The sequence below is a fragment of the Acanthochromis polyacanthus genome, chromosome 2, assembly GCF_021347895.1.
Source record: "Acanthochromis polyacanthus isolate Apoly-LR-REF ecotype Palm Island chromosome 2, KAUST_Apoly_ChrSc, whole genome shotgun sequence".
Lineage (NCBI taxonomy): Eukaryota > Metazoa > Chordata > Actinopteri > Pomacentridae > Acanthochromis > Acanthochromis polyacanthus.
Window position 1 is genome coordinate 40504058 of NC_067114.1, and position 23029 is coordinate 40527086.

General features: G+C 38.1%; 1 protein-coding gene and 3 non-coding genes across 4 annotated transcripts in view; 3 read left to right on the forward strand and 1 right to left on the reverse strand.

The window, feature by feature from the left end:
• The window catches only part of serinc4 (serine incorporator 4), a 38872-nt gene extending 21233 nt beyond the window's left edge, over positions 1-17639 (reverse strand). Inside the window, exons 1-5 of the mRNA XM_022194833.2 lie at positions 17201-17639; positions 8252-8419; positions 6562-6740; positions 1957-2036; positions 1590-1683 (exon numbers count right to left, since the gene is read on the reverse strand). Of these exons, the coding sequence (XP_022050525.1) occupies positions 1590-1683; positions 1957-2036; positions 6562-6740; positions 8252-8419; positions 17201-17320 (641 nt within the window). The 5' untranslated portion in view covers positions 17321-17639. The remainder of the gene's footprint in view (positions 1-1589; positions 1684-1956; positions 2037-6561; positions 6741-8251; positions 8420-17200) is intronic.
• Positions 3067-3140, forward strand: trnan-guu (transfer RNA asparagine (anticodon GUU)). Its single transcript has one exon. It is a non-coding gene; the product is annotated as a tRNA-Asn (tRNA).
• On the forward strand, positions 3578-3651 carry trnan-guu (transfer RNA asparagine (anticodon GUU)). Its single transcript has one exon. It is a non-coding gene; the product is annotated as a tRNA-Asn (tRNA).
• On the forward strand, positions 4469-4542 carry trnan-guu (transfer RNA asparagine (anticodon GUU)). Its single transcript has one exon. It is a non-coding gene; the product is annotated as a tRNA-Asn (tRNA).
• Positions 17640-23029: the final 5390 nt, after the last annotated feature.

Here is a 23029-nt window from a genome sequence, read left to right on the forward strand (position 1 = left end):
GTGCATGCTGGTATCTTAAAGCTAAGTGTTGATAATCATCCCCATGCATGAATTGTACACCAATAAAAATCTAATTTTAATAATTTGTGATTGTGATTTGTGTTAGCAAAAATAATGTACTGTTAACACTCAACAGACCCCTAAAAACTTCACAAATCACATTTTAAGAGAGCTCATGTCTTGTTAAGAGCAGTCGAGTTCGCAGACTCTTGTAATTCACTTTCTGCATTGCACGTCTGTCATTTAGCCAAAGAAGGAAGAAGAACCTTCTAATGGACCTTGAGTTTGTTAAATAAAATAAATAAATAAATAATAAATACTTAAAGGGGCATTTAATCTTTCATTTTATTGAGGAATTCAATAAATGTGTAGAAGTATGAACTGTATGTGTTGACCAGAAGCAGCACAAACATAATTAATAATTTATTCACCTGTCCCATACACAGACTGAACATAAAAGATGGATGAAACCATCATGATGTCACCTACTGGTTTGAAATTGGAATTCTGCCTTACATTGTGGTCTGTTGACTCCAGATGTCCAGACAATTGAGGCAGAGATATGACTGAGAACTCCAGGAGACTACATGTTATATTTACTTGTCATAAGATAGCCACATCTTAAAATGTATCCTGTTTTATTGTCTATTTTCCTGTGAATTGGACCATAATATACTAAAATAACATTGCGCTGTATTGAAGGACACCTGAAAGTCACAATTGAGATCATAAGCTAATTAGGAAAATATTTACTGAGGTAACAAATGAAGTTAGAAGTAGGATCATTTTCTCATAGACGTCCTTATAATCTGACTGTTTTTGCATCTAGAGGAGTCGCCCCCTGCTGGCTGTTAGAGAGAATGCAGATTTAAAACATTAACGTTTCTTGACTTCTCAGACCTAAAGTCTGTAGTTCCACCATTTAATCAAAAATTTCTTCTACTTTCCTCAATTTTATAGCTTTGTACTAATAGCATTCATTTATTATTTCCAGCTGAAACACAGCTGTTGGTCTGTGAGCAGGTTTACTCTGATTCAGAAAGTTTCCAATCACTGGAGATTACAAAAGAGATAAATCTATTTTTGTGCAGCAAATCATCTCATTTGTTTGGTGCAGATTTTATGGTGAAATTGGACTTACTGGATTTTTACATCAGTGTGATGAAGTCAAAAACATTTGAACATAAAGATCCCAAAACTACGTGCAGCTCTAAGTCGTCTGCATTCAGTATTTCCACCAGATGTTGGCTGCAGTGATTTCCTCCCATTCACACACTGATGTTGTGATAAGATCTTCCAGTTCACCCAGAAGGTGCTGGAAGTGGCTGAAGTCATGAATTTATGCAGACCGGTGTTTCACATTAAACTGGGGAAATGATTCTTTATGGAGCTGAGTTTGTGCACAGAGACTTTGTGGTGTTGAAATGATAAAGACACAAACACAAACTGATCCAACAAAACATTAAGATGTCATCTAACTCCAACACAAGCGTCCACCTACTTTTGGTTGGATAACATCAGCGGTTCGTCTTGTGTACTTGACGGTATTCATTTACATTCGGGGTGATAAAATGTTTCATCTCACTCACCAGTTCTTGTTCCAGGTGTGTGCAAAAGCTGTGATGAGGATGAGTTGGATGAGGATGAAGGCAAATCCTCCCACCACACCAACATAATGCCAAGCTGAGGGAGAGAACAGTGATTTATTTCGGCGAGACACAAACTGTAGTTCATAAATCAGCTGTGTTATCAGGCTTGTATCAGCAGCACGTTTATTGTTCCCGAACAAAGTGAAACCGCTGCAGAGATTTACGGCATCCTGACTGATTCCCTGCAGAGAGTCGACGTGAGCAGAGCTTGTAGATCTCTGCTGCCCTCTGCAAGGATTCAGGAGGAGGTGCTCTCAGTGCAGATTTATTCTCAGGTAAATCTTTGTGGGCTGAAAAAGCTTCTCACCGTGCAGGAAGGACTCTGTGGGGATGAAGAAGGCGGCGGTGCACATCCCGAGCAGCGTGATCAACTTCAGGAACCAGAAGCTGCAGCAGAAAAGCATCAGGTTGTTTAAAAAGTTGCACATAAAGTTTGCTGTATTTTATTTTTTGAAGCTTTCTTTGCTTGTTTAGTTGTAAATGCTTTGTTTTTCTTTTTTATAATTCTGTTTGTGCACACACAAAAAGCTGTCAAAAAATGTAAATACATTAAAAAGAAACTAATTATATCAATCTTTAAAGGATGGTACCACTTGTTCTGCATGTTTAAGCCAATTATTTACTGCAAATCATGAAATTATGTATTGTTCAACCATCTATAGTACATGATGAGACCTTTAAATTGATTTATTGAGTCTATTTTTGTCATATTTTTTCTTTTTTTAATTTCCCATCATCACAATATAATATTAAACAGAACTAATATCAAAGTTGTTCTGAAAAGCAACTATTTTTAATGAAAATGAAGTCGTTCCACTAGTTTTTCCACATTACTTAAAGGGGAAACTATGTGTGTTATTTATTTATTTATCGTAATTATGATCACAAGTTTTGAAAGTGACAAATGTGTAAAAAATGAAATCGCTCTAACTAGATTTTTTTCTGTAGTTTTGGGCTTTTTTGTTTTTGTTCATGTGATAGCTTTTAAAAGATTTATTAATTCAACAAAAAATGTTAGTAATTAATATTTTTTTAAATTTTTGAGCAAAAAAAAAAAATCAAATCTAGAAAGGAAAATTTAAAAAAAAAGTCCTACTTGAGAATCATTGCCAGTGTTTTTACCAAGTTGAATTCAGATTTAAATCAGCTAACGCAGAAATTTGAAGCTTAAATTAAACACATTATTGAGCTGATACAGCATTATAATGTCAATACAACCCATTGAAATAATGTTTGCAGTTTATAAGGTTTATCTTAATCAGCAAATTAAAACTTTCATCTAGCAATTATGCATTTTAGAAATAATGATAACTGGTGTCACAGACCCCCTCCTCAAATAAGAAGTACTCAAACTCACATAGTTGTCAGAAGATCATTTATGGATGCATAATCCTGCCACTATTTAAAAGCCATGCACGTCTCTGTGGCGCAATCGGTCAGCGCGTTCGGCTGTTAACCGAAAGGTTGGTGGTTCGAGCCCACCCAGGGACGCTTTGTGCTGAAACAACATATTTATACGAAGGAAAGGGTGAGAGGAACTGAGACTCTATCTTCTGTGATGTTGTCCTATCTCATCAAGTATGGTTCTTGAAAGCATTTCACCACCTATCCAAGAAGGTTCCACAGTTCTGACTGGTTATGAATCCCTACAACTTATTCTACACCTCAAAACACACGACTAATGGCGTGTTAATGACCCAAGACTGACATACTCGAGGTGTGAATGGTTTTCAAACTGCCAGATGAGGTATGAGTCAAGAAGTCCATGGTGTTGAAATTTTAAAGAGAATGATTTTAAGAAACTGTCAACAGTGCCTGATAATTGGTGTGGCAGACCCCCTCCTCAAATAAGAAGTACTCAATCCCACATAGTTGTCAGAAGATCATTTATGGATGCATAATCCTGGCACTATATACAAGCCGTGCACGTCTCTGTGGCGCAATGGGTCAGCGCATTCGGCTGTTAACCGAAAGGTTGGTGGTTCAAGCCCACCCAGGGACGTTTTGTGCTTATGTCGCCGCTTAATATGAGGGAAAGAATTAGAGGAACTGAGACTCTATCTTCTGTGATGCTGTCCTAGCTCATCGAGTATAGTTCTTGAAAGCATTTCACCACCTGTCCAAGAAGGTTCCACAGTTCTGACTGGTTATGAATCCCTACAACTTATTCTACACCTCAAAACACACGACTAATGGCGTGTTAATGACCCAAGACTGGCATACTCAAAGTGTGAACGGTTTTCAAACTGCCAGGTGAGGTATGAGTCAAGAAGTCCATCCTTCCTTCCATTCTCTATACACCGCTTTATCCTCACTAGGGTCACGGGGGGTGCTGGAGTCTATCCCAGCTGACTCGGGCGAAGGCAGGGGACACCCAGGACAGGTCACCAGTCTGTCGCAGGGCTACATATACAGACAAACAATCACTCTCACATTCACACCTACGGGCAATTTAGAGTAACCAATTAACCTCAGCATATTTTTGGACTGTGGGAGGAAGCCGGAGTGCCCGGAGAAAACCCACGCATGCACAGGGAGAACATGCAAACTCCATGAAGAAAGATCCCAGGCCCTCCTCGGGATTCGAACCAAGGATCTTCTTGCTGCAAAGCGAAAGTGCAAACCACTACAGCACTGTGCAGCCCTCAAGAAGTCCATGGTGTTGAAATTTTTAAGAGAATGATTTTAAGAAACTGTCTTCAGTGCCTGATAACTGGTGTCACAGACCCCCTCCTCAAATAAGAAGTACTCAAACCCACATAGTTGTCAGAAGATCATGTATGGATGGATAATCTGGCCACTATATAAATTTCATACATGTCTCTGTGGCGCAATCGGTCAGCGCGTTTGGCTGTTAACCGAAAGGTTGGTGGTTCGAGCCCACCCAGGGATGCTTTGTGCTTATGTCGCCGCTTAATAGGAGGGAGAGAATTAGAGGAACTGAGACTCTATCTGATGCTGTCCTATCTCTTCAAGTGTAGTTCTTGAAAGCATTTCACCACCTATCCAAGAAGGTTCCACAGTTCTGACTGGTTATGAATCCCTATAACTTATTCTCCACCTCAAAACACACAACTAATGGTGTGTTAATGACCCAAGACTTGACATTCAAACTAGAACCCTAACTTATTTGGCATTTTATATTTTATTTATTGTGCATTTTTACCTACTGTCTATTTTTATCTGCATCTATGGTGGTGGTAACTTTACTTTTTCTGCTATAACAACTGGATTTCCCCTCATTAATAAAGTATTTCTATTCTATTCTAACAGTTCAAGTGTAGAATTCTAATGTGTTTTCGCCTCCATCTGCAGCTGCATGTGACTGTCTGGTCTGGAAAAGGTTGCAGTGGGTCACTGTGTCACTCAGACCACAATAAGAGCTGCTACCTTTGCCAAAGACCCTGAAGCCTTTCGTGGAGGCTCCAGTAAGACTCTGAGAGCAGATTTAGAGCAGAGAGGAGCAGCAATCCAGTCTGTCAAATCCTAATCCGAACAGCTACGTCACAGCTCTAATCGACTGCAGCGGAAAGTGCAACAACAGGGAGCTTTAAATAGACAAGTAGGTCTGCTCAGGTGAGTCGAGCAGGAGAACACTTTCCCTTTAGAGAGTCCAGGGAACTATTTAAAGATGTACAAACTTTAGCACAGGCCTGGAAACTCTCCTGGATGGGATCAAGTCTGTTCTAAGTACTTAGATTCAGGGAAATGACATAAAAGTCTTTGTAGGGTGAAAGTTTCTTCAGTTAATTATTGAATGTGAAGTTTGGCCTTTAAAGAACCTCTTCATGTCTTTGTTTTTGATAAGTCGCTAGGATCAACAAAGATGTTACGGATGTAGACATATTCATTATGTAAGGTTTGAATTGATGTAATTTATGTCATTTTAAAGACTGTTTTCTAATGTAACATAAAAAAGTCAGGGATTTGGGTGTCTAAATGTGAGCACTGTTGGGTCATTCCATCTCAATTCATCCCAATATTTAATAGAAATTTCACACCTGACCATGTCATTCTTGTCTGTTTCTTTCTTCTGTGTATGTTATTAAGTAACGTGGAAAATGTTTGGTCACAGGTGCTAAAAATGATTAAAGAAGGTGGGGTCATGCTGATTTTTGTGCCATTTTCTTCTGTGGATCAATGGTTGAAGTGTCATAACTTGAGAAAAAATACACCTTGAGTCCTAAAACTTTGCAGGATTATTGATATAAACGTGTGGTTTTTCAGTGGTACAGCCCTGTTTTGATAGAATAACACAAACCAGTTATATGATGGTGAAAATGTGGTCAAAAAATATCATTTTTTTTCTATTCCAATATTCCACCAACCATAAAAACCTTCATTTTTCACCCTAAGAGGCTGATTTTATGTCCTGTGATTGGCATCAGTTGGAGCTTCAAACATGTAGAGTATGGTGCCAGTCAGACTTTATGAGAGAAAACATTATTAAAATTATGTTCTTTGCATTCATGGACAATATTTGAACATGAATTGAGCAGGTATGATGGATGAAACCAATCTGAAAGCGGTTCTAATGGGAAGAGTTTTCTAATATTGTTACTGGGCAAAAAAAAAAAATCATGGTTTTCCAGCTGCAGCTGCAGAATTTCTAACTTCATTATTTCTCAAGTTGTGGCTCTTCAAACACTGACCCACAGATTTACGCAAAGAAAATAAAGCAAAAATCAACATGGCCCCACCTTCTTTAAGGATTTTTAACTTAAAAAGAAACATTGAGGCCAGATTTTACACACAGTCAATTCAATCAATATTCAACACTTTAAGAAAAATCCTGTGAAACTGAGGATGGTCAGGAGTGGAGCACTGAGGTGGAATGACGGTGTTGTATCTGTGAACAGAGAATCCTCAGTCTCATTAAACCCTCGGTTCAGGAGAAACAGGCCTGACTGACCCGTTGTGAATCATCGCCCTGAAGTCCTGACTGGACTTGACGTCGATGAGGAAGAGCGCCATCATCAGGTAGAAACAGGACGTGCCGAAGCAGACTCTGTAGACGGCCGAGTATCCGACCAGCATCTCACAGTGGCCTCCGCCGTGCGCCTGGTCACACACCACGTTGAAGAAAGGCACCTGAAACACACAATATATTCATATTTAAATACATGGATCTGAGACAGAATCCCAGACTTCTACTGAATGTTACATGTAATTAAAGTCAGATTTTTAGTATAAAAAAGAAGAACAGAATAAAATGAGTCAGGGTTGTAAAGGATGTTTAACAAAATATTCATTTCCAGAAGGATTTCCGAAATGTCTTCAGCTCAGGGTTTATTTATTTTTCAATAGTCTTGCTTTTTTTATTTCAGTTGTACATTTCACAAACAAACTCTTCAGTTAAAATGCAAATCAGTTTTTACAAGTGAGTCCTCTTATACATGAAAATAGAGAAAGAAATTAGAGATGCAAAAATTAATAAATTAATTAGCTAATTGTTTCCTAATGAACAAATCACCAAATATTTTGATAATCAATTGATTAGCCTGGGTAACTTTTTAGAAGAAAGTGTCAAAATTCTCTGATTCCAGCTTCATAAATGTGAATATTTCCTGTTTTCTTTCCTCTATGATTGTAAACTGAATATCACTGGGTTCTGGACAAAACACGATATTTTTCATGATTTTCTGACATTTTACAATCCAAACAACTAATTGATTAACCAAGGAAACAAAAGACAGATTCATCAATAATGCAAATAAACATTAGTCAGAGCCATGCAAAACATACGATGAAGACTTTTACAGCTTCTGCAAACATATGTTGGATCTTTTTGGAAACATTTCTTATTAATTGTTCTCTCCTGAACATTAACATCAGACTTATTTTTAATAAAAATAAATTTTTGATGTCACTGTCAGAGATTTAATCTTCTTATTCACGTGTTTTCATCAGCTAAAGAGTTTGTGGTATATTATTCAAGGTTTTATTATTTTATCTTTTGTAGTTTATTTAAGTTTCAGAAATTACCTCATTTTATTTTTAATTTTATGACTATACTTGTATGTATTAGTGCCCCAGTCCAATCCTGTGTATTTTGAATTGTATTTGACTTGTATGAACAGTTGTACTTAAATCAATAGACGGGGTTCCTTCTTATCAGTCATCAAGTCTGCAGAAACTCAGAAAAGTCTATTTCCCAATCATAAGTCTAATGAGGATACCTATAAAAATGTCATTCAAAAGCTGGAAACTGATAATTATAGTGATTTTAATATGACTTGAACACAGCTTGAGTCACTCCTTCTTCTTCCTGTGGCTGCAGCTAATCACAGAGCATCTTGGGGTATATAAGGAAGGGCTGACCATTTCTACTTCCTGCATCTCCAGGTGTGATTTAAAAGTGAATGTTTGCTGCAGGACTTTTGTGCAAAACCATATCCCAGCTTTCTTTTTCTGTGTTTCCAGATGGGAGTTAGTGGTTGTTATATTTGGATCTGTCTCAGTAGATTTCATAAATTAATGGTTCTGTTTAGTTAACCAGAAAGTGAGAGGCCATTTTGTAACGAGAAATACAGTGACCATCAGCCCACAGTTTCTTCATGCATCAGTGTGTGTGAGGTTACACAAAACTGACAGAAACTCACATTTTCCCTGACGAGCTCGGAGACGGTTCTGGACAGCATGAGGCAGGAAACAGCGCAGCTCATGATGTGGAACAGAGTGTACATGACCCTGGTGCTGGTGGACGATTTGACCGGAGGACAGAAGGCACAGCAGAGCGAGCAGGGAGCCGGGCCACAGCAGCAGCAGATCTGAGGAGCACGGAGAGGAGGGAGGTCAGTGTCCAGACACACAACACAAAGAACATCCTATATAAACTGTAGAAAATGTATCATGGTGGCTCAGAACAACCCTGAAAGGTCTCAGATCTGCAGGTCAGTTAGTGGAGCCCAGAGTTCAGATCAGACAAGGTGAAATGGACTGAGACATGATACAAATTCAGATAAAAGAGACTTGTTTGAAGAACATACTGGAAAATGGACAAACGTTTTAAAAACAGAAGCATTTATAGTCAGAATCAGAGGTCAAAGTGTGTACAGTACAACTAGTCACAGAGTTCATCATATTCCCAAATACAGTTTCTCAGTAGATGTAGCACAGGACCACAGAGGCAGAGCTATAGAGTAGTGTTTCCAAAGGTGCACATCCATCCATCATCTATACAACACTTAATCCTCTGTAGGGTATTGAGGGGGCTGGAATCTATCCCAGCTGACTTGGAGCAAATGCAGAGTTCACTCTGGACAGGTCACCAGTCTATCACAGGGCTACGTATACTCTGGCTCAAATTTGAACCCAGGACCTGCTAGCTGTGAGGTGACCACTGTGTTGCCAAAGGTCGCACTTAGGTCAATAAAAATAAACTGACAGTCCAGCTGATAAAAGGCTGTAGAATGCTGAATCTACAACCTTCCATCCAGCAACAACAGAAATACTTCACATTAAACATCTGACAGCAGCGAGTGGCAGCTACCAGGTCTTGAGGCTAAAGCTGTTGTCCAGTTGCTTCAAAGTTCCTTATCAGTTATTGATCTAATCCCTAGAGACTCATCTCTGTGCATCAAAGTTACATATCTAGAAGTTTTTGTCATGAAAATGTCTTCCCTCCCTGCCTTAAAATGTCTTAGAACTATGCTGTAACTGTGAATGTGCACATCTATGAAATCCCCACTTCTGTCTTCACCCACTCGCTGCAGCTCAGCACACCAGCTCACCTGCAACTCTGCTGAACACTGTTAGACTCCTCTATGCCTTACACTGATTCTGAAGAACAACAAAGCAGAACGCTCCACTCTGCAAGCTGACAAGATTAATTCTTTATTTGTGTTACGAAAAAAACTCTGGAAGTCTTTGAGGCTGTCTCCAGTACACAGCAGTTTTAAGGTGGACATGCTCAGCCACAGTGTTGACTGCTTACTTCATTAAACATGTGTCTTACAGCATACAAAAAAACACTATATAAACATCTTAATGAGGTGTAAAAGCAGATTTTCATTGAAGGTCTTTAAAGTGTAATGCCACCAATAGTCTGGCTCTTAAACGTAACCTGTGTCTGCCTTTTGGTGCTTCTGTTGAAAGATTAAATGGGGATTTTTCTTCATGCATCCAGTATAACTGTGTTTAAAGTTAAGGATTTACACTAACAGGAACCTCACATTATGCACTCTGGCTGCATTTACATTCCTCCTCTACTTCTTTATGTGCTTGATTTCTATATCTGTCCTGTTAGTGCAGATAAAGAAGCTAATGTCAGCTGATGCTGTTGTAGAAGTGTTAGTGGAACCTTTAAACCTTTAGAAAGTCAAACTGGCTGAATAAAATTATAGTTTCCAGACTGATCACAGCACTCGGCCCCTTAAATCCAAAGCTAGTTTTTAACATTTGTACTGGAAAAACATCCTTAAATTTAGTAACGGCTCCAAAACTGTAAGACCTGCATGAGACACTTGGGTGAATTTTTAAATATAACAAATCTCACTGTTTCCATTAATATACACTGTCACCGACATTTTTTGCTTTTGCTTAATAAAAAATAGAAATTCAAGAGTGGAAACACAGGCTGATGATAGCAAATCAGTGCAAAACCTCAAACGGCTTCTTTACCAAATCTGATGCGACAGAAAACAAGCAGAACAATGAAAGCTGCATTCGTTTTAGTCACAGCAGTACCAAGAACTTAATGTGCTGGAATTAAACACTGACGCTGAGACTCTCAGGATGGAAAGAGTTAAACAGTTAAGTTTCAAAAACAGAGACCTTCGGGATGAAAAAAAGCTCAACAAAACACGTCACAAGTCAAAGCAAAGCAGTCTGAAGATGTCTGGAGGAGACAACCTACATGTGAGAGTTTGGCAGCAGTGACAGATTAATCTGGTGACTTCAGCAGCAGCTGTCTGGTTCTGATTCTGATAAATCTGTGGACGCTGTAAGCTCGTCACCGCTGATCCTGAACTAAATCTAAGGAGGAAAAACCTGCAGCCACATCTGTCTGATGACTCCGCAACATCTGCAGACCCCTGTCTGGTTTATCAGGGTCACAAGATGACGTGGGGGATTCAGGAAAAAGTAGATTCAGCCGGTAAATGTGGTCACACTTACTCTGATTTTCAGTATCTGGGACGAATGTACGATGAGTGCCGCTGCAGTGAATCCAGATATATTATTACTCATCACGTGCAGCTCATAATCTGATGGATAATGCAGAGAAGATTATCCAACATCTTCTCGTTGAAGCGAAGCCTGAACAAAAATAGATCTTTAATCATGTACAGTAGCTCAAAAATGATTTGATGCACATGATCGAAGGGACAGTCTGTCCAGATTTTTTGTCTCCATCGAGCATCAGACCTTTTATTTGTCGACTGTTCACAGTGCAGCCAAACATTCAGCATGTTTCTCAGGTGAATTTCATAATTTCACATTTCTGAGCCTCCGCTGTTGCAGTGACTTTTTCTTCTATCTTCGGTTTTCTGTATTTTCCCTTCAGAATTTTTTTTTTTTTAAAGAAACAGATGCTAGTTTTGCTCAATAGGAAACTTTCTGATTTTATTTGCTGTTGTTTCTCTGCAAAGTGATTAGAGACTTTGTTAGTAAAAAAAAAATGCAGCACAAATATATTTAATATTATTTATTATCTGCTATTGGAGAGCAGAAAGAGGTGATGTTTTTAAAAAGTTTCTACAACACAATATGATAATATCTAAGCTAATCACACCTACTTAGTCATGCATAAGAACTTTCACACCAACAGGCTTTAAATAAGCCTGTAGGTGTGACAAAAATAATGACATAGATGAATGTATATGCAGTCAGATCACGTTGTAGTTGTTTATTTGATCTGTATTTGTTCTAAAAAATCAATCTGCTGCTTGCAGGTTACATTGTGATCAACCGGTTCGACAATATTCGCATTTCTGAGCTTCAAACAGGCCACAAGGTGCATTATGGTCCATTCTGATCATTAATAAACAGAAAACAACACTACATGTGTCTGATCTCCTGCTGTTAAGTGAATAAGTGTAATGTAAAATCTCCTTGTAACGCATAGAAAATGGAGCTAAATGTATTGAGAAGTTGAATTTTACTCAAATTAGGATCTTTTCTGAATCTAACAACGTAGTTTTGGTCGGAATTTAACCAAGCATAGATTAAAAATGCACGTAAGCCAAGAGTCAAAAACAAAAACTATAAATATGATAAAATTCAAACTCAAATCTCCTGTGAAAGCCCACTAACTTATGCCCCCACCAACTCCTCAAAGATTAAAAATTCAAGACTTTTATTTCTCAAATGCTCATATGTGCTCGTATGTGCAGTGAATAGTAAAGTGACTGTTCCTCAAGGCTGTGCAATAATAATAATAAGACACTATAAAAAAGAGCTTTTTTTAAAAAAAAACTAGAAAAAAAATGTTTAAAGGCCAAAATGTCAGAAATAATAAGGAAAAATATTATTAAACTAGAGTCTAAATGCATCCTTCTGTTTTTCTTTGTAAATGTAAAATCACAGTTCTATAAAATGTGGACGTTCCTGCAGTTTTGTATGTTTGTAAATGATCTGTAATGATGATTTAATGGGCTCCTAACATTGCAAACAGTTGTTGTGCTTAACGTGTATTTTTAAATAATGAAATGGAGGAATTAAGCTGCCTGAAAGTCACATTTTTCTGGGAAAAAAGTAAAAAAAAAAATTTTTTTCAAAGGCAAATGCACAGTTTTAAAAATAAAACTTCTCAGTTAAAAATTTGCCCCTAAAATTGTGACCAGGACGGTGACTGGACAAATCATTGCATCGATATAACAAATCGGAATATAAACTACTTTCTAAGGATTGTCAAAACATTAAATACGTGAAATTTTGTTGGAGAAAGATATTATTCACAGTCAGTCATATAATTTGGTGAAATAAAATGTGATTCTGTATGTCTGATATACTGAACAAACCAGTTTCTGTGCAGAATATTAGCACCATGGTACTTAACTGCAGTGAACACTTAATGTGGGTTACAAACTTTGATAACCTTTACTGCAGCGTCTTGCAGATGGCTAGGTGCGCTGTGGCCTAGTTTAAGCTTCATAATGCAGGATTAATGGGTGCAGAGTGAAGTTGTTGCAGTAAGCGAGGCAGATTAAAGCTGGAATAAACGCACAATAATCACTTTGACTTAAAAATAGCTAAATAATACAGTGGGTCAGTGTGTTCAGGCCAAATAGAGCAGAGTTAGAGCTGATGGAAAGACGATGGTGCAGGAATAATGGACAAACAGAGTGTCCTGCATGTTTCTTTTAGCTCCTATGATATAGTTTTACTTTAAATATTGTGCTACTTTGGAAAAATGCTTTAGACAGCTTGTGTTAAATCATATCTCCAAAACAATTTGTTTGTACATAACATCTCTTACATGTTTCTTAGAAATCCAGGAGGCTAATCTGAGCACTAATCCTGCCTGGATCATATTCTCAATCACCACTGATCCATATTTACCATTCATCATAAAGGTCCTTCAGTGGTGCCGTCTGTTTACTTTATTGTTAGATTATATTTCATACAATAAATTCATTTCCCTGTCAATTTGTGTTTGTTGCGTTCACATGCAAACTCATGAAGGTTACAAATAAATGAGAAGTGCAACAATCTTTCTATATCCTCGAAATGAAATTAAAGTTCAGATTGATTTCTTTGCTTTTTAAAAAATATTTTATTTACAAAACTTGTGGAAAGGATGTATTTAAAAGAGAATTCAATATGATCCATTCACATGCAACAGCAGCAAATACAGCAGCAAGTTTTTGCATGTAAACTCAGTTTTTGTACAGCTTATACAGGCTTGAGTTTGAAATAATTTATAAATGATTTATTTGCCAAACCTGTAGGAAAATTACAGAATTCCTTTCTGTAAACATTTTATGGGACGCCCTGGTAGTCTGATAGCTGCAGCACAGGATGCATAAATGCAACATCTCTGGTTTGATTCCAGCTAAGGACCGTCACCACAGATGCAACCATCTTCAGACCACATGTTGCACTATTAATCTACAGCTGATGCTTTTTGAGACATTTCTGCACATATTTGCAAAGTGATGTTTGCAATTTTTGCCCAACAGTGGCCGTAAATGGTAATGACAGGATGGTGTCACGCTTCATTTCCCGTGATTCTCTTATCTTGGATGCTTTAAAGACGATGTCATTAGGAGACCTGACAGAAAGGTGGAGGACTAGAACAGGTAAAAGAGACCCGGTCAGGTAGGCTGGTTTTGTTTTACAATTATGTTAAAAAATGTTATCTGTGATTTGCTATATCGTAGTTTAGCAGCAGCACAAATACAAGATACGTGCTTACATAAGTTACATAGTCTCACTAGGTATTAGGTTGTCAACATTATTATTAGTTGTTCTTCCTGTCAGTTGACCTGAGGGGTTAGTGAGGTGTGTTGAACCTAAAGTCAGAGTTTTCAGACTGCTGCGTCACCACAGTAACTGATGCTGCACACCTAACCCAGTGCAGAAGAGGTTTGTTAATATTTTACATTTAAATCGGCTGTCAGAAGCATCTCCCTTACAGCAGTTCTTTTCCTGACAATTCTCTTTGAGTGATACAGCTGAGGGAATATGTTTAATCTGTAAACTTGTTTTGCTGTACAATACTAAAACCACTGTATTGCGCACTGTATGCATTGTGTTGCCATGGAAACCTACACATAAAAGCTGGTGATGCAGAAATCGCATAAATATGTTTTTATGTTTGATCCTAATTTGCTGCTCAGTTTCCACTGCTGGTACTGCAGCTGGAAGAACACTGATTAGAAAATTACTTTGTCTACTGGTATTTATCACAGAGAAAATTCATTATTTCGCTTTAATTTTGCCAAAAAAATAGAGTAATACCCGTCATTATAGGACATGCGCATCAGCCATAAATGCCTACGTGTACTGAATTTAGATTAAACTGTCTAAATAATCAGCTGCATTGAGAGATAAATATATTAATTAACACTGCAAGAACTGGCCCTGAAAGATGTTTTACAAGGCCGGTGTCTCGGCATTATGGGGGAGAAAAAAGTAGGTTTGGGTGGACTAGTCGTAAAAGTCATCTATGACAAGCAACTACCTGATTGGTCGGCTATTTTTTCTTCTGTACCCCTAGTTGGGTAATTCAGATTTTTTTTTTCTGAAATTAAATCATTTAAAAAAGTAACCTGTGTCTGGTAACTGCTAAAGTAGCTCATTTCTATGGCATTAATGGTCATGTTGCACAGACAATTTGATATATACTTCAAATATTTAATATCCAATGATGATGCAGTGATGTGATGAAGTGCAATGAGACATGTTTATTCTGGACTGGTAAAGCTAAAATACTTCACATCTTCAAAGTATTGCTCAATTTGTATCGAGAACGTTTTGACAGTCGTCCACCTCACTTCCATCAGAGAAGCTATTTTCTGCTGCTGATAACTCTGCTGCCAAAAACAGAGCAGGTCTGGACCCAGAAACAGCCGATGAACATGTCTTCCTGCACAGCCACACAGACCGGGTATCTTTTCAGAGATTGTTGCACTGACAACAGACATCAAACAGGAACCATCAAACAGCCTGACAGCCACCTCCCTTCAGGGCCTTGAAAAAACATCTTGAAAGATATCTTGTAAGAAACAAACATTGTTTCCCTATAGGTTGTTTATTAGTGCCATATTTTCTACTTGTAGTTTTGTTTCCTAAATGAAGATTCATTGCTTAGATCTGAATTTAAGCTATTCTCATCAGGCACCATTAGTCATCAAGTAGTCTCCACTGGATGTCCCATTGAACCCTTGAAAAAGTATCAACTCCAAGGTATGTACTTCTGAAAAACTTGAGTGGTAAAACTCGGAGAAGCCAACAAAGAGTACAAAAGAAAATGTACAGCAACAGGACCACAATCAACCTGCAACCCTTTCTGTTTCTATTTTTGTGTAGGATCCAACACATTTGACCTTGACATTATCTAAAAACAACCTTATAAGCACACTGGAAATAGAACACCAGAGGTTTGTTATGTTTGCCTATAATAGGAGAGGACTGTGACACAGAATGGCACTTGTTCTCTCAGAGTTTAATCAGGTAATGTTCCTCTTCGCTAAGTTTCATCAATAACTGCGTTGAGCTCGACATTGGATGTTTTCTGAGTATTTTCCCTGAAGTAGGTCCTTCTTCCTCCCCTGTAAACAGACTTGAAAGAAGCTCGACAGGAGTAATTCTTCTAGTTAGAATACAAACAAGCATCTGGTTGCACTAAAGTTCGTTGTTAATCACCAAAGACAATGCTGTATTTCGTATGTGCTCAAAGAACTGGAGTTACATCCACTCACTACTATTGGTATTTGTTTTGGTGGACTCTGAGTTAATGTTGGATCCTTTACAGCAATCGCAACAGAACGGCTGAAAGGGATGATTATGATTTCCTGCATTTCCTGTTATTAAAGCAGAAAGACATACAAATTAAACAGTAGCTACTATGCCTACAGCAATACTAAACTAAATGTTGTTGCCTGAACAACACCAAGGCCTCAAACACCTGAAACGGCTTCTCCCTCTGAAGCAATTCATGTAAAAAGAGAAAATTATAAAACTCATAAAAACAGTTTTCATCAGTGGATCTGACTGTGTAGTTGTTTCTGATGTTGTCCAATCTCTAGAATCTTGGTAGCAGACGGGTAGTAGTAGCTCAGAGGTCAAGGCTTAGGGCTACTAATCAAAGGGTTGGGGGTTCAAGTTGCCACCTTGATCGAGGCTCTGAACCTTAACTTCTCTGACCCTTTCCTCTGTCTCCAAGCTACAAAATGCTAAAAGAAAATTTCCTCTTTGAAGATCAATAGAATATGTAAAATTTAAAAAGCATAACATTTGTAAAGAATGAAGATTTTTGAGCTGCTTGTAGTTTGCTCTACTTGTGTACATCCATTTAATGCTTCTTTATCCTCCAACTTCACAACATTTCAATGGGAAATATTATAGTTTTTACTCCCCTACAGCACTGTTTGCCTGCTAGTCTTCAGATCAACAAATTACACACAAAACATCCGCTCAAAAAGGTTTCATAGCATCTCAACATTATGTAAAATTGCTGCACCTTGACCATTAAAATATACAATATTAACTCTAATTTATACAAATATTTTTTCTCTTTTCTGGCTGATGTTAAATATTGTTTTCTTGTTCTTTCTTGACTTAAACAGAATTATCTACACATTTTTGACTCTTACAAGAGATAATAAAGGAATAATAGAGCACAAAAAGATGCATTCTACTTTGTTTTTTACTATTTCCTGTAGTTTTACATTGTTGTGTTTCTACTTTTACTGCAATAAACCTCCAAAAGCTTCTTCCACTACTGGATAAATACCCTGACGAGACACATCTCATAATATCTCACATATCTTGTCATTATTAAGTCCCATCTATAAATAAAAGCAGAGTCAAAACCATCTAACACCTGGAGGAACCCTGGAAACATCTGCCTCCAGCTGCAGCCGCTACCTCCGCTCTGCCCTCACCTGATAGGCCACCATGTTGAGGAAGTAGTTGTAGACGCCGCTGCGGTTCATCCCCTGCGTGGCCGACATTGTGCCTCTAAACTGCTTTTCCTCGGCCACCACCGCTCTGCATTTGGCCATGAACTTCCAAACAGCTTCCCCTCAGAACGCCTGCAAAGATGGCATCCTCACATCCTCGGGGGAGGCCACAGCACAACTTTCCAACAGGCCAGAAATGAAGAGTAAGAAACCACAGAGTCCGGCAGGTAGACACTCCTTATGCTGGATTAGCAGCAGATCTGGTCGGACTGGGCTCCCAGCAGCCGAGACCCTCAGCATGAGCGCCGCTTCAGCTGCTCTGGGTGCAGCCTCGCAGGGGGATAAGTTGTTTTTTTGCCCATATCCTGCCTGCTTTGGCTCTGCGGCTGTGCTGGCTGCTGCCAGAAAAGAGGGAGAGGTGGTGGCGAATGCCCGGTATCCTCCCCCATCCTCACCCCCCTCCTCCCTGCTCAGATTAGGGAGAGAGTCAGTGAAGGGAGGAGGAGGAGGAGGTCGACAGGGACCATGTGTCCGTCCCATCTGTCCCTCCTGTCCCCTCCTCCCGCTCTAACCCTCAGTACAAAAGGATTGGGCAATTCGGGCCTTTAATCCGGACTTACTAAATTAAACAATTACGCTGTGTGACTTGTGGGTGCTGCTTCCTGACACCAACCAGAGCTCCGTAAGGTCCAAGTCTGAGTGTGTGGCACAGAAACCGGCCACATTCATAATCCCAACAAGTTATCATGATTGCATTTCGACCCAGAAACACTGAATTGGACGCCGCCGCTGTGATGGAATCAACAAAGGCAGCTGCATTAGTAGATGTGCTTCCAGCTTAATGAGAAACAGGCCAGTGGATGTTTGGGCTTCTGGTGGAAGAGCAAAAAAGCTTTAAGTAGAAAATAAAACCGAGCGAGAGCTTTCAATTGATCTGCACTTTGAACTCGTTATTATCTTACAAGCTCTGCTGATAATCTTAACTGTTTCTCATTAGACTTTGCGTTTTTTGAACAAAACTACTTAAAAATGTAAAGCGTTATTAACCACATTTGGCTTATTTCATACCAGCTTTCTTTGCCTTGAGGCTTTTTTTAATGTATTTTTCATTCATTTTTGTGTTCACAGTTACGAGCCTGGCATTAAAAGGATCACCCAACAATCCTTTATAGAATTTTGATATCCAATTCTTCAGAATCCAGACTGCTGCATTGTGCAGCTTCTAACAAGACAACCTTAAAGGCAAAAAGCAACCAAAATCTGAAACAAAATGACAGCAAAGTGATGTAAAGCAACTAAAAAGTGAAGCCAAATGGCCAGAATGAGGCAGAAATCTATCAAAATTAGTCGCAAACTAACAACAAAGAGATGCAAGTCCGAGACCGAGACATGAAACAAGCATAAAGAGCTGCAGAATGACCAAAATTAGATTTTACAATTTACGTAGCTCCTTTCCTTTGTCTATGTTTATCCATGTATTTCTCACTCCTATTGTTTTCTGCACAATCCCACCTATTGCAGCTTGCAGTTTTTTTAAAAAAATGTAAAAAGAAAAAAGGTTTTCTTTAAATTTTCTGATTTGATAGTATATAAATTAACTTGTTTTGTTGAAAAAGGCGATAATTTTTAAAGCACAGACGTCCGATATTAAAAGAGAACCTACAGTGAAATCGTTTTAAAAAAACACAACCAGCAATTTAAGTTCATTGCTATGGACAACCTCATCATTCTTCGTGTTTTTGTTTTTTTTAATATTCTGGTGACACCTTTACTTATAAACTCACTCTGATGATAAACACTCAATGCACAATTTGAAGTTTCGAATTTTCTTTCAGCATTTCAGTGAGTGGCTTATTTTAAGAGTTATTTTTTTCGGAAAAAGTGTGAAAATCATCATATAAAATCTGTTTACAACTGTACATACACTACCAGTCAAAAGTTTGGACACACTTTTACATTCAGTGGTTTTATTTAATTATTTTCTGCATTGTAGATTAATCTGAAGACATCGAAACTATAGAATACATATCGAATTATGTTGTAAACAAAAAAGTGTTAATCTTCAGTATTAATCTGCAATATTGAAAATAAAACAAATAAATAAAAAGCATTTATTGAGCAGGTGTGTCCAAACTTTTGAGTTCACATTAAACATCTCTAAAGTGTCAGCAGCAGAAACACTGAGGTCTGTGTCGCTCTGCAGCAGCAGAGAAGTGAAACGATGCGTCTGGCGGCTGTTAAAAAGCGCTGAGTGCATGAGGAGAGAGTCAGATTAGATTTGGGTTAGTGTGCAGGGCGGAGCGCTGAGATAATCCCATCATTGTTCAGCCTCCTCTCAGTCAGGATGACCTTCACTGGCACAGACAGAACATCAGCTGCAGCCTCTTACTGTCTGTTAACGGCTGCAGACAAGCTTCAGTTAGACTCAGACTGTCCAGTCAAACTGCAGTTACCAGGAACTGTAGTGTATTATCATAAAAGGAACTTTAATTTATGTTTCCTTAATGTTTCAGCTACTGAATGATAAACATCCAGTGTCCTCGGTACTGGTGGAATTCAGAGCAGTTCTTCAGTAAACAGCAGGTGATTCTCAACAATCAGCCCAACTGTTTTTCTACCAGAGTAGTGATCCAAAAATGACTGCTTTTCCTGCACAGAGACAGGTTTGTCAGCCCCCGAAGAGGTTTTAATCAGAGACAAAAGGATAAGAACTGAGAATTAATATAGCAATTCAGCTTTAGTTAATTGTGGTTTTATTTGTACAAGCACAATTGACCGTTTTGTTTATGAAATGGTCTGAAATCAGAGGAAAACTGATACATTTCTGTAAGTTAACACAGACTTATCGCCTTTACTGTCCTGCATAGTCAACCTGCAAAAGACCCTTTGCAAGCTAGAAAAATCCCTGAATAATATTTCATAATAATTTTGCTAAACTAATTATGGGCTTGCAAACTATAAACCACATACATGTAGGTCTACTTTAATGTAAATTCAGTTAAGGTTTTTTAAAAACTCCCAAAAATTATGGTAAACTATATAAAATTTCAAAAACCAAATTTAGAAAAAAGCATTTCTTTTGAAGTACAGTGTGATTAATACGTTTCAATCTAACACACACAGAAAATCTTAAAAATATCAGATAGAATTTCCTGATTCTTTTTAAAATATGTTGAAAAAAACTAATGTCGGGTGTTACATATCATATTGTGTCAACTATGATTTAGTGTGTTGCTCACTCCAAAGAAAACTAATGGAAAATCCCATTATAAGCATTGATCATTGAAAAATTGTTTGTGTTAAAATGGAGTTAAATTCATGATTTTATCAAAGGCTGAGCTGTAAATGTCCTTTTCAAAATGAAAACTGATACTTATGTTGCAGTGTGTTGCATCTCTTTTGCTTCTCATGCTGGCTTGTAGAGAAAAGTCTGGAAAACCCAGATGGTAAATCCCATTTATCTCTGTCATGTTCAAATGCTTTAATAGACCAGGTTGTTTTTAGGACTTTTCCTCCTCACACACGAGTTGGAAAAAAGCCGCCAGTGCCAAAATCTTGCAGCCTGCAGTAATTCTTCATGAGTGTCTTACCAGATTCGCTTTCTAGGAACGAAGCAACAAACAGGCGATTGAATAAGGTAATTCTCGGAGGTTAGCCTGGTTCAGATGCAGCTAAGAGGCTTGGCTTTACAAACCCAGTGAATGAAGAGTGTCCTCAAACCTTTGAGCAAATCGACAGCTGTAGGATTAGAAGTCTGGTGGTGGCAGAAGAGCAGCGAGGATTAAAAGGTGCTGCAGCAACTGAGTGAACCTGACATGACTAAAACCACACTGTCAGATATTCATTATTATGGGTTTAACCAGCTGTCACACTTCAACTTTCACTCATGGATTACTGGGAAGGAAAGGGCCTTGTCTTTACATGCAAAATGTAACAGGAAGAGACTCAAACTTACCAAAATTAGACACAGAGGGACCCCAAATAGATTAAAAAAATTAAAAAAACACAAATCAAACTTCCACAAAGAGAAACTAAATGACCTTAAAGAGACACCAGAAGACCAGGCAGAGATACTACAAGACCAAACTGAGACTCAAAAGACAAAAAGACAAGAAAGACATTTAAAATTGCCCAAATGAAGCCAAAAACAATAAAATGACAACAAAGACAGGTAAAACAAACCCAAACAGAAGCAAAATGAGACACAAAAAGACCAGAAAGAGATGCAAAATAACCATAATGACACACAGATACAAAAAAAATCTCAAAATCAAAGGCAAAAATACAACAAAGAGACACAGGATGGACACAAAGAGATGCAAATTCACCCAAATGAAACTCAAAGCAACCAACAGGAGGCACAAAATGATCAAACAGAGGTGCAAAAGTGCCAAAATGTGACATAAATTGACTACAGATTGATTGAAAACAACCAAAATGGGACCCAAAACAACCAAAATTGCTCGAAAAAAATAGACATAAAACACAAATACAAATTGACCAAAATGAGACACAAAACAACCAATAGGAGACACAAAAATAATCAGAAGGGTCTATGAAGATCCAAAATGACAAATGTATTACAAAATGACCAGAATGAGACACACAATGACCACAAAGAGATGTAAAATGACCAAAATATGGTAAAAGACAACCAGAATTGGACACAAAGATACAACAAAGAAACATACAGGCATAAAGAGATCCCAACTGACCAAAATGAGACACACAAATACCAGAAAATAATGCATAATTATCTAAGACAGCCTTAAATCAAAGGCAAAAATACATCAGAGACCCAAAACAAGCACTGAGAAATAAAAAATGAATCCAAGTGAGATTCAAGCAACCATCAGGAGGCATAAAATGACCAAAAGGAGCTGAAATTAGTCAAAATAAGGCCAAAGAAAAGCAAAATTAGATGTAAAATGAGAACAAAGAGATGTAAAATTACCTAAATGTGACAGATATTGACGAGAAACAGATTAAAAATAACCCATAGACAACCAAAATTGAAAGTAAAAATACAACAGACATAAAACGCAAATCCAAATTGACCAAACCGAGACACAAAACTGACCAATAGGAGGCACAAAAATGACCAGAAGGATCTGGAAAGATCTAAAATGACAAATGTTTTACAAAATGACCAGAATGAGACAATTAGTGACCCTGAAGAGATGTTAAATGACCAAAATCAGACAGCAGGCAACTAGCATTAGATGCAAAATGACAAAAAATGTTACAAAATGACAACAAACACAATGAAAATAACCAAAATGAGCCACAAAATGACCACAATCAGATGAAAAATCACAACAAAGAAGTACTAAATGACCAAATGAGCCATGCTACAGGCAAACAATGTTGGTCAGCCCACCAGTTTGGTCCAGACTGAACTACTTCAGCAGCTGGTGGACGGTGCTCGGTTCAGACATTTCTGCTCCACAGAAGATAAATCCTAATGCAGGATGGATGTGTCTTTACTACAAAATGACCAGGCTGTTAGTGGAAATATGAGGCTGTGTGTCATAAATGAAAATTATTAATCATTTCATGTAGTGCAAAAAGTGATAGAATAAAATAAATGATGTGATCTGATCTTTGACCTGAACAGACGCCGCTTTAACACCCAGAACTGAAAACATCCCCGGCAGTTTAGAAACAACCCTGGTTTGATTCAGTATCATTAGTTTCACTCTGGATTATTCCCTCCGCTGTGATAAAGTGGTGTTTCTGTGAGCGGCCCGGTCGGCTCTGTGGCCCGCCCTCATTCCTGGAGGCCCCTTTCACTGTCAGATAATTGCTGCT